Raw genomic sequence first — 18,605 nt, 5'->3', positions numbered from 1 at the left:
AAAGCTGCTTTTTGACTCGTGTAATATTGCTGGGTCATGGCCCTTGTTGCACATGTTCCGAACGAGGACTTGAGGCCTGAGTGCCACATTTGTCGCCATTACAGCATACACTAATCATGACTGTTAGGATTACCAGAGCTGTCAGTCAGTTCACAACCCACCGCTTTATGAACTTTTAGGTGTCTGCAATATTCGCCTGCATGGAGCATGGGCTTCGGAAACATACCGCAACAGATACAGTGATCATATAAAGTGGCAGAAAGAGCCTTTATTAGAAAAATGAAACTTTGACTTATATACATGTTTTTACATCTTGTAACCCAGCACACGTCCTGCAACCACATTATTGACATTTCACAAGTCACATATCAGACCTGTTCCTTTAATATGATCTACATACACATAAAAAAGCAGAGAATGAAAAAAAATTCTGAACACAATACTTTAAACGAAATGTACTTTAGAGAGAACAGGAGACATGTTCAAACCGCTCCAATGAATTAGTACTTTCTCATGCAATTTGCCGATAGCAGAAATGATTTCATTTATGCAAGTTTGTGTCAGCTTTATGTAAGCGATTACTTCCAACTTACTTTAAAAAGTTCTTAAGACATTTCAGTACGCACACAAGTGATAATGCTTTATTATAAAATAACATTTAGGCAGCAGATCACATGGTTTCAGTGATAAATAGGTTATAGTCACATGACGATCCCCACCCGTCCCAGTATAAAACACTGTTCTAAAATAATTTCTACTTTTAACCACATAAAATATGAATGCAAAGCTCACAAGAGTGATTATTAAACAGGAAACACAAGTGATTCGTTTCAAACAAATGTTTCTTTCTACTGTGAGTCCGCTACGATCAAAATCGTCGTTTTTACAGGAAAGGCAGCGTTCCTTTTTCCTTAAATAAGTGCAAGTATTCAAGCAGCTCTGCTCAAACTTAAACAACCAAACAAAGAAAAAAAAAACGTTTTTTCCCACCTTGAGGGTCAGTACTTACTTAATCGCTGTCTGTCCTTCATTTTGATTACCTTTTTAAAATGATCAAACGTTTAAAATATCCACCACAGGAAAAGCATTACAGAAACCATTTGGTTTTAAAACTGAAGGTGAGCGAAGATAATCCTCATGTGAGTAATGCGATGATAAGCTGAAAAGAGCTGCATGACTGACAGTGAGCATTTCCAAGTTGTTTCCAAGCTGCCATTTTTGCCCCCTCAAATGTCTTCCTGAGGGTTATAAAGCGGCCTGAGAACGTAAGGGAGCGAGCTGCAGTCAACAGAGTCATGCATGAAGACTCCCGCTCCTGTCTTTAGCCACCTGCCCCTTCTCATTGTGCCTTGTGTGGCTCTGGCAGATGTAATTTGAGCTGAGGTGATTTCTCCTTGAAACTACCTCGATGGGAACACAGCCAATGATGCAGTGACAGTACACCAGCTTGCCTGGCAGACGAAAGGGCCTATCGCTCTTACTACACTGCACTTGGCAAAATATAAATTTAGGAAAGAATAGATTTCGAATGGTCTTCCATGTGAATGCAGATATCATTCTGGCAGGTCACGTTAGTCAAGCTCACATTAGCTGATCACGTCTACCTATAGGAATACGACGTCTATCACAGCATACATATATATAAGCTCCTTCAGTACTATCAGCAGCTGTCGCGTTTCTCCAGAGCTCAGTTACCCTCCTCCATCCCCAGCTCCTCCTCTCGTCAGTCAGGATTTGGCATTCTGATTCCCCTTAAATCGTACTACATTTCAGAATTATGTTTTACATTTTAATATTGACATTAATGATATCTGCAATACATTATGTTGGTTCTGCTCTGCTTACCCTAAGAGGGGTTTATTGCTGCTCTCCCTTCTCTCACCCATGCTAGGCTGCATGCATGTGCAGTGAGTTTTTGTCCAGAACAGAACCATGCCGCCAATCCAAACTGTATGCTAATAATCAATCGTCTTTGACAATAGTGTTCCTGACAGAACTATTGTCATGTTAAGTAACTGTCTCACTTTCCCGCTTCACTTTTTGATATTCTGCTCTACGTGGTCATAACACTTGCCTCAAAGTGAAAGAAAATTGGTTGTGTGTATCTTTTAGTCTAATGGGTTTTTTATAAAAGACGATCTCGCAGGGATGGAGGCGTCTCAGTTATCTGCAAAGACTTTTAAAGTGTAAATATTCAGCATACAGTGCCATTGCCGCTGATCCTAAAACTCCCTCTCTTCATGATCCACAGATAAACATACACAAACACACATTTCTGCTGAAAGGAGTGGAGTGTGACAAACATGAAGAATGAAACAGGTTAACCCTTAACTGGTGTTTAAGGTGTAATTGAGAAAGTACTAATTTTTTTTTTCTGTGACTTCAAAATCTTCCTTTGTTGACTTACTCAACTACATTGCCTAGTCTAGCTCGTCTTATGGAAATAATTAGCATCTGAGCTACTTTAAATTCACATGTGTGTACTATTCTATGAGGTAAATAAAACCAAAAATATAATATAATTGATTTTTCAATAAACTACAGATGGCTTTTGCCTAGCCAAAAACTGCTACATAAAATAATCCCACAGTTCATCTGTATCCATTTGCGGTCAATACCTGACCTAGGCTGTTCCACTCGACACATCCGACTGCCTCCGATAGCCTTCAACAAAAGCAGAATTATGAAGTAAAAAGTACATTTTGGTTTTCAAGATGTTTTTGTGTAAAAATCCCAGAAGTTTGGCGGCCTAAACGACAGGCCAGAGTGGCCACAGAGCTTTGGTTCATGAGCAGGATGGATTCGTAACCTGCAGTTTCACGACGGCTCCTGCGCTGTATGTCTATGAACCAAAGAGGCCAGTTCTCCTCACATTGATCTGCTTGATCCAAGCTTATCTTAAAGTGGATTGACAGTATTTCAAAAAATCTGCCCTCAATGCCTGTAACCCCGACCCCCACCCTCACCCCGGCCCTGAAATGTTCAAGCTTACAAAAACTGCAGGGCTACAATCCCTGATAACAAACTGCATGGAGACTTTGAAATCTCGAAAGGTGAAGTTTCGATGCAGACCTTGTGAGTGATGTCCTTTTTTCATACGTATGCTACAGAAAACGAGTGCTACTGTACAGACCTGTGAAACCCACACAAAAAATATTGTTTACTCTGTATCATCGTAACTTTCATGAATTATTTGAGTATGAATTTACAAGCAATTTACAAGTGTCTTATATTCAAAATAGTTGCTAAGTCTTTGAGGAATTTTAAAAAAGCTCCATTCTTACAGCAAACCATAGATTATAGAGAAAACCAAGAAGACGTCATATCTTTGGAGGGATAGCAGACCCGAAAAGAGCAGACCCGACTTTTTTTCTCTCTTTTTACAGGTTAAATCTGACTATATGTGACAGGTAAGAGACAGAAAGCATAGCTGGTGATGTTTTCACCTGCTATCGAGGAAGAGCAAGGATATTTACCTCACCTTGAAAAGGATATGAAATCAATGCAGATGTGGCTCTGTGATTAATCATAGAGGCTAATACCTTGCTTATTTCCCCGAAACAGCAGCTTTGCAATATGAATGATAATTTTCTTTCCATAAATATGCTATATTTGCACCCTGTTACAAATAATTTGTGATCATAACACCATAACAAAAACATAGAAAGAGTTACAATTGAGTTGCATGCCATTATTATAATTCATGTTCATGTAATCAAAATACATTTTCCTTAAAGACTGGGGTTATTACAAGGGTGAAAAAATAACTGAAAAACAAGTTGCAAAGAGTAAAAACTATGTATGGCATATATATGATTACAAGACCTTGATATTTTACATGTGCATACGCACATTAGCTTCTTAAAGCAGCACTTCATATGATGAATATGTTCATGATTATGATGTGATGACATATTCAAGATAAGTGTACAGTGAATTATGTCACATTATCGGGGAAGTTCAAAGAAAGCAAGTCTGATATGAGAGTGGAAGCTGCTACAGCAGTCATATAACACGGTTATGTCGATACACATCCTGTTTTCCAACAAACGTTGAAATCGTAAACATAAAGCTCATTTCAAAGATGGCTGAAAGATCCCCTCTCTATTGTTCCCATAAATGCAACCGCAATGGAAGTCCTTGGACAACCATAGCGGAGTGGAGGGAAACATGCCAAAACGCAACGTGAATGTGCCTTTTGGTGGTAGAGAGAAAATGTTACACAAAATGACACAGAACCATCCTGAGGTATTTGATCTAATACACAATTTGGCTATGTGTTCTGATTCACATTGCATGGAGTTCATTGAGTGTGTTCGTACAGTATAAAGTTTAGTAATAGGTCTGCAGAACAAAGGTCTTGCATGGTCGTCCTCAATGCGAATAGCGTGTTGACCGTGTTACGGACTGCAACAGAAAACCAATGCTCTAGTTCAGACTTCAAGCTCCATATACGGCCCTCGTTACATTAAATGAGTGGATCGTGACAGCGAAGCGAGGCTCTGCCGAACTACAGTAAACAACAGTCTTCGAGAGGTGATGCTCTGATTCGGTTTCACAGTGTACAGCGACGGGATGGAAGTATTGAACGAAATTAATGCATGACAAACTTCCATCGCAAAAACTTCCCCACAATCTTGAAATGGAGGATCAACACAATATTCCCAGTCGAACAACCTACATACAGGTCAAGTTTTCATCGCACAGATGACCACCTCAGCTATCGAAACGAAATCACCTTAATGTAAGTATATCTTCAAAAGAAATAAGACAAGAAAAGAAACACACATGCAAAATAAATCTATTCCTGACAGTAGTATAGAAGTTCTGTTTATAAAGCAGAGGTGGGCGGTTAACTAATGATTATTGTGCTACCAAATAAGATAGAGAAGAGTCTAAATTCTAAATAGGGATTAGAATGCCAAAAATCCCAAGTCTATAGTAATAAAAGCAAAAATGCAATTGCTGAGTGCCATGAATGAAATACCCTTGCTTGCCTTAAGTTCAGGAACTATTCCAGCCACAGTCTGTCTGATACAGGTACGATCTTGTCACATGCAATGTGGGGCCAAATACCTGAAACCCCACCCTAAGAGCTGCTTCGGTCCACCATGGCTTCAGGTCGGACTCCGAAGCAGTACATCTGTCCTAGCACTCAGCGGTTTGAGTACACAATAGCACTAGGCCAAGTGTAGGGGGTAATTAACAACTTCCATGCTGGACCACATTTCACTGGCTTACGCCCAGAAGGCATCTTAAAATGCTGAAAACCTTTGGAAAGCGCTCGTATAAGATGAGCGATATCTCGGGTACTTTATAGATGTAGGTGACTGTGGCATTCTAAGTGAGTAAATAGTTCAACTACACAAAAAAGCATTAAACATCTGACTCGAGACTAGGTATTTTCTTATACACTCGTCTATTGCTAAACTGCGAAGAGTTGAGAACCCGGGGAGCTGAGTATGCACTAGTCTTGTTGGCTACATAAGGCATTACATGCTCTGAAATGTACATGTCATTGGGTATTCGACCATCCCTGGAAGAGTATGAAGTGGTGGACTTCACGGAGGACCTCAGATTGTTTTCATTTCTGGTTTTGATTGGAGCCAACTGTTTGTAAATATCTGAGGAGCTCCTGCCGTGGACCAGACGAGTGTCGTCCCGTATAGATTGCATGAAGGGGTTGTCCGAGGGGTGATCGGGGTAAAGTGACTTACTACGCTTGCTTTCCTCCAGGTTTCGGTTAAAGAGCATGGACCTGCTGCCAAACAGTTTGTCAGCCTTGATGTTAAACATGTTTGCATAAGGGCTGTCTTCCAGGAAGCGGTCCTTCTCCTTTAGGCTGACGCTCCGCGCCGGCCGGTTCAGGTCAATCTCTTTGGGCTTCTCGAGCATGATATTGTCAAAGGAGTGCTGCCGGCTGAGCCTCAGTCTATTCCTCCTCTGTACGTGTGGCCCGTCCGTCTGAGGCCAGTAGTGGCTGAACATGTCATCGTGGTGCATGCTAGGGCTGATCATGGCCTCCTGAAGCATCTGGTCCTCACTGATGTCATACAGGTTGCCCATGTGGATGCACGCCTCGCACCGGTTATATGGCGAGCGTACAGCAGCATATGGCCCCGTGTTGTAATTGGGCACCTTGGAAAGACAGCTCCGGCAATGAGTCTGTTTAAACCGGTCGTTGCTTTCATGTGGACTGACGTTCTTCTCCTTCAAGCTGTAGTGTTTGTTGTAGACGTTGTCAGGTAGGAGGTCGGATTCACTTTGATGCAGGGGGCTGCTGTTGAGATGGATGATGGGCTGGTCACATTTTCTGTAATTGTCGTTGTGGTCTGAGTAAATTTCACCAAAATCCAAATCATCGGTTGTTAGGCCTCTGCCTTCCCTGTAGTGTTGTGGCTCTGAGTGCAGACTCAGCTCCCGGTCAGAGTCTATGGTGTAGATTTTCTCCCGGCCCGTTCCGCCCTGCTTATTTTTTAAGTAGGACAGCTCTACTTCGCTGCAATCCCTAGGGTATTTTGACGTCATCGATCTTTTTTTTAAGTTATCCTTGGGCTTCAGGTGCTTGTTATTGTCTGGATCCTTGTAGGAGGTGGCCCTGCTTGAGCAGTCAGATATATCAGAGTGTGCAGCATCCTCTGGCAGGTACCTCTGACTCTTCATGGACAAACGGGGGTCTAGGGTATCAGGCCCCTGAGTTTGGCGCAATGTATCCACAGATTTCTTCCACAGAGCTCGGGGTTTTGCATTGGTCTGTGCTGTGTCTGCGCTCACTGCCACCTCTACAGTATTAGGGTTTGATTCATTGAGGGTGAGGGGATGCTGACCCTGGAAGATGTAGTTGTTCAGATGGTCCTTATGACGGTTGGACAGATATGCCTGCAAGTCGCTGGAGTCCCCGTAGATATCCTTTTGGGCATAGCTGCGATTGTCGGTGTAGATGAAGTTCCCTTTCTCCGCCATCATGTCCATGATCATGGGGCTTGCTGAATGCATGAACTCGCCAGCACGTTTAGGAGAGTTGATCCTTGAACCACTGAGATTGGTCATATTAGTCATCTGCTTGGCAGACTTGATAAGCTTAAGCATGTTGGACTGTGGACTGAAGTCCAGGTCAGATGACTTTTTTTTCATGTCGATATGGACACCATGAATGCAACTCCATATACCCTATGGAAAAAAAGAGTGAAGTAAACTCAATATTCATTCACTGGGGTCTGTGAATAATGCAACTTTCAGTTTTTCTTATTGTATTACAAGACCCCAAACTGCAAATTTGTTTTGTCTTGTTTCTAGTCTAAACATCTAAAAATTCTTAAAACAATAAGTATATACTAAACAAGCAAAAGTTGCACCCATAAAAGCCTCAAAATTAAGAGAGTTTTTGCTTAAAATAAGCAAAATAATCTGGCAGTGGGGTAAGCAAAATAATCTTAAAACAAGATTATTTACTTACCCCACTGTCAGATTATTTTGCTTATTTTCATTTTGAGTTATTTTTCCCAAAACAAGACAATAATGTTTACTTGTCTAGTAAATATTTCTAAATGTAAGAACTTTTATAGATATAGATAAAGACAAAGGTGGTGACAAAGATGCCTTCAAATTTAAAAACATGAATTGCTAGAGGGGGGTATTTTGAAAGGCACATTTCCTATAAAAATGATCATGTCCTCTCACTAGCTCTATGAATCTCTTTTCACCAGTGTGCATTCTATCAGTTATGCTTGGGTTCCTCAACAACAGCATTTCATTACCTTAAAGATGTTCATAAGAGGCACCATATTCTCACACTGACAGTAGGTACACAAACTCATCAGGGACCTCAACTAAACAAAGACATACTGAGCTTTTGGCGGTGCTAGAAATAATGCTGTCAAAACAGACTGCTGCATTGACATTTTAAGATCCCTGGCCATGGAACGAGTGGTCAAACCTTTCTGACAAACCTTTTCTTTCAAACACTGGCCATGCTAGGGTAAAAAATGAGCTTTCTGATTCAGTTACTGCCATCCAATTCAAAACCAAAACCAGGGTCTTCAACAGTATTCTCAACCCCTAGGGGGGTCTACTGCAGAAATCATTGCCAATTATTGCTTGATCTCAAAATAATTTGTGAAAATATGTTTTTTATTTTCCCTCCCACATTTAAATGTACTAGTTGAAGTTAATCTGTACAGTACAAATATGACTCTGCCCATCAACAACAATAATAATTATTATTAGCATTTATTATTTACTATTATTAATAATTAGATTAGATAATTAGATAATGATGATAATTATTATTACTATATATAAATACTATATGTATTGAATATTTTGTCTTAAGATATCACTACAATTTTGTATTGACTTCAAAAAGACTGAATAAAAGCCTTACTCTGCTGATGGAGAAGAGCAGGCCTGGTGTGCCTGAGCAGACGCCAGTGAAGCAGTATCTGAGTCTCCAGTAGAACAGGTGCTCCCAGACAAAGGTAATGAGGCTGAGACCCATTGCGGTTGCCAGCATGTAGAACACTCCAGCCATGTTGTCCACATCCAGCTGGCTGCTCATTACCTCGTTCTTCTCATTGTGGCAGATCCCAGTCAGCCACTGAGCCTCCAACTCCTCCATCTCACCTGTAGAGAGATGCACATGCCCAGCCCCACGTCATCAATCAGATCTGTCTCCCATTCATGTACACCTCAGTGGGCCACACTGCTACCGTCCACAGACATATCCTCCTGTTCCAGAGCTCCCCATGCGCTAACATGTCAAAGTGAGGATCAATAAAATTATACACTCAAGCTTTAGCCATATGTTAGCACCATCTGAGACTTTTTTCTCTTTCTCTACAAGGTGCAGCTGCCAGGAGGATAATTCTGTCATTTTTCATGCACTGCATATAGCACTGATGTGAAATGTAGCATACACTATGGAGAGAGGGAAACACTGCAGATGTCTAAGAAGGAATAATTCGGAAGTAAAAGAAGGCTAAACAATGTGACAGATGGACATTGCAGCATAAAAACAAAACATTCTAATTCTGGCTTTACTACACTGCATAAAAACTCTTTAGGGCAGACATTTACACTTATTAATTTAGCAGACACTTTTATCCAAAGCAACTAACAAATGAGGAACAGATATATTAGAGGACTAATCACAGTTTTTGTATCCAACACCAAAACTTGCAATCATACATATATTTACACACTGGATCCACAGATTAGAATGAACAGAATTAAGTGTAAATATTTAATGAAAACATTTAAATTATAACAATGTAATAATTAAAAAGCTTAAATACCCATTGAATTATAATACATTTTAATAATTACAATTTTGTTTTTTAATTAACTATGTATTTTTTTATTATTATGGCTGCTTATAGGGCATGTTCAGGCCTTCCAGGCCCTAACCTAAAAAGGTGTGATGTATATGGGCCAGATTTACTAAACAATTAGCAAATTAGCAAGAGCGCAATTCCACAACAGTTCTGCATGTGGTCTACTGACGACATGCAAATTAAAGAAAACAGACGCAGCTGGATAATTTCCAAAATGACCATCACAATCTACCTGTTAGCATCTGGTTTAAGACGTGCTTTTAGGGGGTGGTAAATAATGGCACAAACACAAACCTTAGGAGACACGGAGACACGTTTAGCTGTGTATGTAAAAATGTTGTATTGCATCAGAGTTTCGTCCACACGGATCTGGCATTTTGGGAGCCTGAAACCGATATTTTTTGTAGCAAATTTATTTATTGTTATGTTATTATGAGATTTTGCTTCACCTCAAGCAAAATTGCTGTGTACTCCTTCCAACCACAACTCTCCTTCTCTGTTTTTAGTGTATTTCTGAGGCAGAATTATAGCGCCACACACTGGCCTGGCATATACACTACATCGTTTTGAGTTGGTTTCAGTGGTTTCGTGTTTATGCAGATATTTCTTGAAATGGGGGGGGGGGGGGGGAGCTCTGGCTTCGTCTGGATGTGGCCTTGGTAAACAAAAATAACCCTGACCACCCGCTAATTTATTACTGCGTGTCTTTAAAGTAAATTATTCGTTTTTTAACACCAAAAGAGGGTTTGCGCTTGCCTTATGTCTTTTAATATACATATGTGTTTAATAAGAATTTACATTCTTACAGTTCTATATTGGGGACTCCACAGAAAGGTCAATAGTGCTTGTACCACTGTGAACTTGTGGGTTTATATGGCACTTAAGCTGTCCATCACAGTATTCTGGACTGCTGCCAGGCATGCAGACACTTACCATCTCCAATAATAGCGAGAATGGCCAGATCCACTGGGCGCTTCCAAAGTGACCCTTTCTGTAGGGCGATGCCATAGCCAGTGGTAGCAAAGATGTAGCCACTGCCAATGGTCACTAGTTTACAGCCCTCATCCCTACCGGCCATGTAGTTCAGCACAGCTGCATCATATATGAAGGCATCAAGTTTGCTAGTGAAAGGAAAAAACACAGACATTATTCAGATGGCAAATAACGAGGTTAAATGTTCTGAGTCATTCTCATGCCTTACCACCACTGCCATGCCACCGACGGCATTGAATGAATCATAACACATTTTAACTTTATAGCAATGATGTAGACACAGAGTCACAAGTTTAAGGTGAGAGACAGCACTGGGTGTGATCACACCACAAGCAGTGGAGAAAAAAAAAAACAGAGAAATAAAAGCTATTTGATTGACTTTGGCCTTAATTATTTATTTATTGTATGCCAGGTGTTATTGTATGCCAAACTGGTGTCTGTAAGAAGAAAATGTGAGAGAGAAAACAAAAAACAAAATGCATTTGAACCATAAGAAATAAAAACCAAGGCTGCACACTTTCCAGTGGTTTTCATTACTTGTACATACTTTTTCATTGCTTATTTATACCAGCCTACATCTTCCGTCTTGCTTGATTGTTGCTTTTTCTCTGGGGTTTGAGGCAAAATTCTCTGTAATGCTCATTTGGAATAATATGCGTTGTGAAATGTGAAATAATTTTGAATTTAATATATAACATTCTTAAACTGGGTATAAAAACTGGGCATTAACTGTAAATATTTAAATATTTAGTGCATATATATATATATATATATATATATATATATATATATATATATATATATATATATATATATATATATAATTTTTTTTTTTTTTTTTTTTTCTCTAGTTGTAGTACAGATAACTGAAGTCATGTTCAAAGTTATGTCAAAGACTGACAGACTGACAAATGGGGTCTTGGGAGCCGCAATCACCTCTAAGTTGTAGAAAAATGACCAATGGATTTGGCAAATGTGGAATTTGCAAGCCTCTCCTCTGTACATACAGGTATATAAAATGGAGACACACATCAACTCATTCATATTTTTGCATTGGAGTCAATTGGTTGTGCACAGTTATCACTATATATATATATATATATATATATATATATATATATATATATATATATATATATATATATATATATATATATATATACACATACAGTGCTGCTGGATGGACTGCCTCTACCCTGCATTCTATGGCCATCCTGCAAGTCCATCAGGCTAAAGCACTCAAAAAACTGCATACGGGTATTTCTATGTTGGGGTTGATGCAAGATATTTGGAGAGTGAATGACCTGAACCTCTGGGCAATGAAAGTCACAGTGTGGGCCCTCTACAGTTTTCAGCAGTACTGATGCCATTAAGCACATCTAGCCCCGGCATGATACAACTGCCAACTAGCCACAGCAGGCTGGTCCCCAGTCTGCTTGTTGACGAGATTGTCCTTCTGCAGCTTCTAAACCTGCCCTGGCACGACCAGAGACTTCAAGCCGACCACCTTCCTGCAAGAAGGCAACGTAGTCTGTCTCTCAGGCCGTGGAGTAAAACATACAAGATAAAGAGCAGATTTCTCAGCCTGTGGGCCATACCGGGCATGGTTTGCTATGAGTGACACTCTGCTTCCTCACTATCAGCCCCCTTTTGCCAAAGGCTGGGAGTTCATGTTTCGAGAATGCACTGCTTTCTCACACTTTAATAGCCAGTCCCTCACGGGAAACACAAAGCCAGGTAAGAATCACACTGCACTCACTGTCTCTACTTCGGGACACTATGCTTCATGGATTAGGCCCGGCATTCCTCACTGCCTCCTCCTTCGGGTACAGCAGTTGTCCCTTTGGTGCCACTCATGTGGAGCTTGGGAGCCTGGCTAATGCTTCTTAGCCCTTCATGCTGGCTCATTCGGACAGACTCAGACAGACTCAGACATGTGATTCAGTTCACCAGACATCCTCCCAAGCCTGGTTTACCTTGGTGAAAGGCAAAGATGCCCCTGTCCTTCGTGTGCGAAAATTGTGGTCAGCTGGCCGGAGGATTCAATAGAGCCTGTCCCGCCAGCCAAAATAAAGTCAGGGTTTTACAGCCTGTACTTTATTCATCATGTGTTACAAACAATCTTGCAAGTCTTGAACTTGACCCTTCACTCTCTTTCGTTCACAATCTTTCTCGTTCACAATCTTTCTCCTTCTGAACTATCTCGACAACTGGCACATTCTAGCTCACTATCGTGATCTGTTATGCTATCACACGGACCTGGTGCTCAGGCACCTCAACCATCTGTGGCTTCTGGTCAACTGAAGAGTTGACCAGAAGACCCTTTTCTCTGTATGGAGTTGGACTCTGTCAATACGATGGCACACCTCAACAATGAGTAAGTGCAGTTGGTGCTGAACTGCCTGGATGCATTTAGGGGGAAGACAACTGTTCCATTTAAACAAGAGGCTCCTGGGGCATAGGCATCTGCAGCCACAGTAATGTGGCTTGGATTGAGGCATATGAGACTACTTGAGCACTGGCTACATGGCAGACTTCCAAGATGGGCATAGCGCTGCAGCACTCTCCTTTTGACCTTCACACTGATCTGTCATCGAACATTCAGCCCTGCCTTTCTACAGGGCGGGGTGCCCTTAGTGTCCAGGTCTCCAGGTATGTCAGTACAACATATGCCTCCAGAATATGCTGGAGTCCTGTGTGCAACAGGCATGCAGCTTTAGACTCTTGAACTGTGACTGCAGTTGCATACCAATTGCCCAAAGTTGCTGGTAGTGGTACTCACCCTGCACAGGTTTCGACAGTTGCTTCAGGGCAAGCAAGTGTTGGTCAACCGCCAAGGTGAGGTACACTCACATCAAATGTCACAACTCGCCTGCCTTCTCCTCCTCTGGAGTCAGCAGCACCTTAGGTCAATTCACGTCATTTACATTCTGGGCAAGCTCAATTGTATGCCAGACGTGCTCTCACAACATGGAGACTCCCCAACTGGCCTGGCTGATCTGGAGTCGATTCGGGAAACCTGTTTTCCTCCAAGCATCCTTCAGCAGTCAGTTGTGGCGGGGGCATCTGAAGCTAGGCTTAAAACTCGAGTTGCAAGCCCATTGGTCAGCCCTTTTACTTCTACTGCTAGATGCCTTATATGTTGTGATTGCCTCTTGGTAATCCCATATGTGTTTTTCTCCATGGTATGGTTTCCCTGTCAGTAAACCCGTGTCTTTCTCTGGGCAGTTTCTACTCTGCCCCTTTACTGCATCTGTAGTAGTTCCATTTATATCTAGGGAGGACCTACTACAAAAATATGTAACACTTTCTATATGTAACAGACATATAGAACACATATCTAACACATAGATATATGTTCTATAATGGCTCTGAGTACATTTTTTTTTAAAGTTAGCTATATTAGTTCAATAGTGTTAAGACTATTTTGAGGCTATTTTGTGAAACTTCTCTAGCTCCCTCCATCAAAGAAAGGTTTGACATGCAAATTTCATTAGCCAATTTCACTGGCCATTTTCTACTCCTCAGAGGTGATTGGGGCTCCTAAGTGAGCTTGTTTTTAAAGCTGCAGTGTGATTAGAAGCATGTTGTTCTTAAAGTTACAGTGCTATCGGAGATGCAAATTAAAAAAAAAAAAATTAAAATGGGGCATTACACTATTTGCATTAGTCATGTTTAGGGGATATCAGCATTGTTTTTTTTGTTTTTCGGGAGAGGGGTATTGCTACTCTCCCTGCTCTTATTATTCATGCTAGGCTACATGGATGTGCAGGGCCCAGAACAGAATCAGACCGCCAATCAAAACTATACGGTAAGAGTCAGTCAATCGTCTTTGACGATGGTGGTCCTGACAGAACCTTAGTTCTAAACCAGGATGTTTGTGCTTCTTCATTAAAAAGACAAGCTTGCTACAAAAATCTCCTATGAAATTGGTCTTAAACAGCAAAATCGTGACAAAACTCGCACTGTGTGCACCCAACTTTCAACCCCACCTACAAACTGACATTTGGAGCCATGGTGGGCTGCTTGTCAAACTCGATCTATCTGTTGGAAAAGCCTTTGTCTAAGACTCATTAGTCTGGTTGTCTGACATTTTAAGAATGTCAAATGTAACTCAGGGATCACGCTGACATCCAGTAGATTTGCTCAATGATTCTTTTGTAACGGTGCTGGCTGGATCTGCAGTATATGTAGTGATATGCTGAGCTACAAGAAATGATGCAGTGTACAGCCAAAGAAAATCATAGGCACTTTATTAATATACTGCAAAGCAATTTAATATTGTGCAATGGCACAGCGTTGCTGCAGTTTAAAGAGATAATGAAAGCGGTTTAATATCTCTTGCTTCTGATCTACTACCCTTCTCTTTCACAGTACCCCTCAATATTCAGACGGCAGTATTGCTTGTATTTCATGAATTACATGACACTAAATTAGTAGCCAGTAAAATAGTCAGAAAATGAACTAGGGCCATTTAATTTCATCATCATCTTCAACTTTCTTGTGTTACAACTGAGGTTTAATTTATCTAGGGATTAGCATGATAAAATAATGTTAATGTTTATTTTGTTCTTTGACACACAATGCTCCTTTAATTTAACTGTGACTATGATACAAATAAAATGTATTATTATTATTATTATTATTATTATTATTATTATTATTATTATTATTATTATTATTATTATTATTATGGGGAGAGGTTTATAATTTTGATATAAGTTTATAACATTAGAATATATAATAGTTTATAATATAATATGACCAATATTATTATTTTTTTGTTAACTGAAATAAAATAAAATGTAAATATTATATGAAAAACCTAAACCCAAAAACTAAATTTGCTAAAACTGTAATGAAAGTAACGTAATTCTAAGAAGCTTAGAAATTAATATATGAAAAATAAAAACTAACTTTCTCACACAAAGGTATTTTGTAGCTATTAAAACTAATCCTTTTAATAATAGGCTTGCCATTTTAGGGAAGCACAGCCAGCACATAAGACAGTAACATGCCAGAAAACAATGATTCATTATTTCAACCATTCTGCTCAGACTGACAAGACAAATACAGTGAGGGTGTGATATACATACCCGGTCTTCAAGCTGACTAGCGCATCGTTCACCCCGGACTGATGGTACTTCACCATGTACTGGTGCATGTCAGGGTAATTCTTTCGGATGTTTCTCTCTGTGCTGCCATTTGGGACCGTTCCAAAGCGGAAAGGAGGGGAGTAGGAGTAGGGACTTTGAAACTACAAAGTAAAAAACAAAACAAAATAAACAATTCATAAAAGCACAGCAAGAAATAAAATGATTCCATGGCAATAAATACAGACAATAAAACACTCAAACATTGAGTTTTATCAATTGTACTCCAAAAAATAATCCTTCCAATAAGAACCAAAAAGGGTTTTACAAGCCAAATCTTTTAAAGTTCACAAAGGACTTTTAATTCTCTAGTACTTTTAAAACCTACATGTAGAAACCATAATGTACAGTAACATTAAAAACATTTTAATCTCTAAAGAAGCAAAAGACAACTTAAAAACTACTGAAGAATCTGCATGTGAAGTTTAAAACTCATATTCAGTTTTGTAAAACATCTTGTATGAATCCATTGTACCATCAATTAAGTTTTAAACAAATCTTTAAGAGGAGCTTGTTCATCTTATCCTGTTCATCATGTAAGGAACAATGTACACCCAGCCGGTTGTTATCGCAGAATAAACCCTGACAGAGTGATCAGGACCCCGATGCGAAGCAGAGGCGTCTTGCGTCACTCTGAAGGGGTTTATTCTGCGATAAACCCCTAAAAAAAAGATACGTTTTTACCATATATGTTGAAATTAATGCTGAAAGGAATAGTTCACTCAAAAATTAAAAATTGCCCATGATTTACTCACCCTCAAGTCATCCTAAGTGTATATGACATTCTTCTTTCAGACTAATAAAATTTGTATATTTAAAAAATAATAATAATTTAAAAAAAAAATATGTATACATAAATATAATATATCAGGCTTTTTAAATATAAATCCGATATTATTCGTCTGAAAGAAGAATGTCATATACTCGAGGGTTAGTAAATCATGGGCTAATTTTAATTTTTGGGTGAACAGTTTGAAGTCTTCTTCCATTGTAACCCGTGGTGGTTAAGTGTTTCAGTCACATGTTAGCACAAGACAGTCAACGACAGCGGAGTGACACGTTAAGCATACAAGTAGTACGGAAACGCTCCCCCCTACTTAAAGGAACTACTCGTCGCAACACAAAACTCTTCACGCAACCTCCGCTCTGGAAATAAAGCCCTTCTTCAACCATCCACAACTAAGCTCCGCACTATGGGGGATCGAGCCTTCTGCTCAGCCGCACCGCGTCTTTGGAATTCCCTTCCAGAAAACCTAAGGGCTCCTCAAGCCATAGACTCTTTTAAGAAAGAACTAAAAACCTTTCTTTTTAAACAAGCATTTTTTACTTTTTGCTAATATATATTTTTTTTTATGTGTCGCAATTTGGGATTGTTTTTAACTATGAAAAGGGCTTTACAAATAAAATATATTATTATTATTATTATTATTATTATTATTATTATTATTATTATTATTATTATTATTATTACGGTCAAGATAACTCGTAGTACCCAGATGAACGGTGTGTTATTCAGTTTGATGGTTGTTATCTGGAAATAACATACAGCTGGAAAGCGCAATTTACCAATCAGAATCAAGTATTTCAAAGAGACGTGTAATAAAATGCAAGTATGGAACCTTTCAATTGCACAAAAGGTTCTTAATAGAGGAAAAAGTTTCTTCAGATGATTAAAATGAAACACTAAGAAAAAGGGGTCTTAGAACTGTTCATTAAAAGGATCTTTAGGGAACCCAAATTATCTACGCCAGGCAGCTTTGCTCAAGAATCTCTGTTCACCCATTCTGCATCACTTATATGACCAAATAATAACATAATAGAAGCACTTTGCAGGTAGATAGGACATGTGTTTGAATGTTTGTGCCATTTTATTGTGCGGCTTTATGAGCAAACTGTGTCATAAGTGTACACATTTTTAGCTATTACTCTTCATGACATGACTTCCAGCAGGCCCATACATGACTTCAGCTCTCCTCTTGCTCTACTCTTGCCCTCACAAACAGTGCCCTTTCTGTCTGGAATAAGGAGCTGAGGAGTTCTTCTGCTCTCCCTGTACTTGACTTCGAATGGTTATTTATTTTCACTGGGTAGCCATGACAACACTTAAATAGCACAGTTGGTGAATTGACAAAAAAATATGTTTTAGTGAATAAGGAAAATACACATGTATACATATTCTACTATCTGTTGTACAAAAGAACAATGCTCTGTTTTCTGTAGATGAAATTTTGCATCACAACACCTTTCACAAATGCTGAGCTTACAGTAAAACACCAACAAAAAGTCCCATGACAGCTGAACAAGACAAATGATTCTAATTTCATGGAGCTCACCACTACATACGAGAGTTCAAAATCTATGTCAAAGAGCTTTGGGCTTTGTTTTATGTTTTATTGAAGATATTCTTTTCAAACTGGAAATTGTTTTTTACCTGCCAGATTGGGCCAGTAGTTCAGATTTATACTTTGGCTACTTTGGCTACATAATTAAAAAATTGAATACATGATATATGAATACTTAAATGATACATTACATTTTATATGGCTGGTTTTTACTAGCTGTAATACCTGAATATTGTATTATATTATATTATATTATATTATATTATATTATATTATATTATATTATATTATATTATATTATATTATATTATATTATATTTAGGGCTGTAGATTTAATGCGCTAATTAGATGAATTAGTTACAGTAAAAATAATGTGTTAAAATTATTATTATTATTGCATTTAAATACTGCATTTAACACACTTGCCCCGTCCCGGACTAATTTTGGTCATCTTACTTTTTAAACGATTGATGATAAAGAATATAATGCAGGGTAACTACTCATTGTGTGATGAAGCCTATAGAATGACGTTAGAATGTCCCTACAATTCAAGATATGGGGCATTTTTACACTAGGCATGTTTGTTGTGGTCCACGTCGGAGTGCAATTGTTCCTGCCGGTGCTATTCATGAATACACTGCAGGCTCACTCTCTGGTATCCAAGGTAAATCATCAACACTACAATCCCTCACATTTGTTTCATTGAACTACATACATCATCATCATCATCTAATAAAACGCATGCGCAGGTTACTTTTCGAGTCCATGCTGCATTCACATTCACA

At 39.2% G+C, this 18,605-nt stretch overlaps 1 protein-coding gene across 1 annotated transcript in view; it reads right to left on the bottom strand.

Annotated features, from left to right (window-relative positions):
- Positions 1–248: 248 nt before the first annotated feature.
- Positions 249–18,605, bottom strand: part of grin2aa (glutamate receptor, ionotropic, N-methyl D-aspartate 2A, a) — a 176,005-nt gene continuing 157,648 nt past the window's right edge. The window contains exons 10-13 of the mRNA XM_067414695.1: positions 15,422–15,582; positions 10,266–10,453; positions 8,384–8,622; positions 249–7,170 (exon numbers count right to left, since the gene is read on the bottom strand). Of these exons, the coding sequence (XP_067270796.1) occupies positions 5,377–7,170; positions 8,384–8,622; positions 10,266–10,453; positions 15,422–15,582 (2,382 nt within the window). The 3' untranslated portion in view covers positions 249–5,376. The remainder of the gene's footprint in view (positions 7,171–8,383; positions 8,623–10,265; positions 10,454–15,421; positions 15,583–18,605) is intronic.

This window comes from Pseudorasbora parva, chromosome 2 (genome assembly GCF_024679245.1).
Source record: "Pseudorasbora parva isolate DD20220531a chromosome 2, ASM2467924v1, whole genome shotgun sequence".
In the NCBI taxonomy this organism is placed as follows: domain Eukaryota; kingdom Metazoa; phylum Chordata; class Actinopteri; order Cypriniformes; family Gobionidae; genus Pseudorasbora; species Pseudorasbora parva.
Note: the sequence above shows the minus strand (reverse complement) of the source record. Positions and strands in the feature narration are given on the sequence as shown.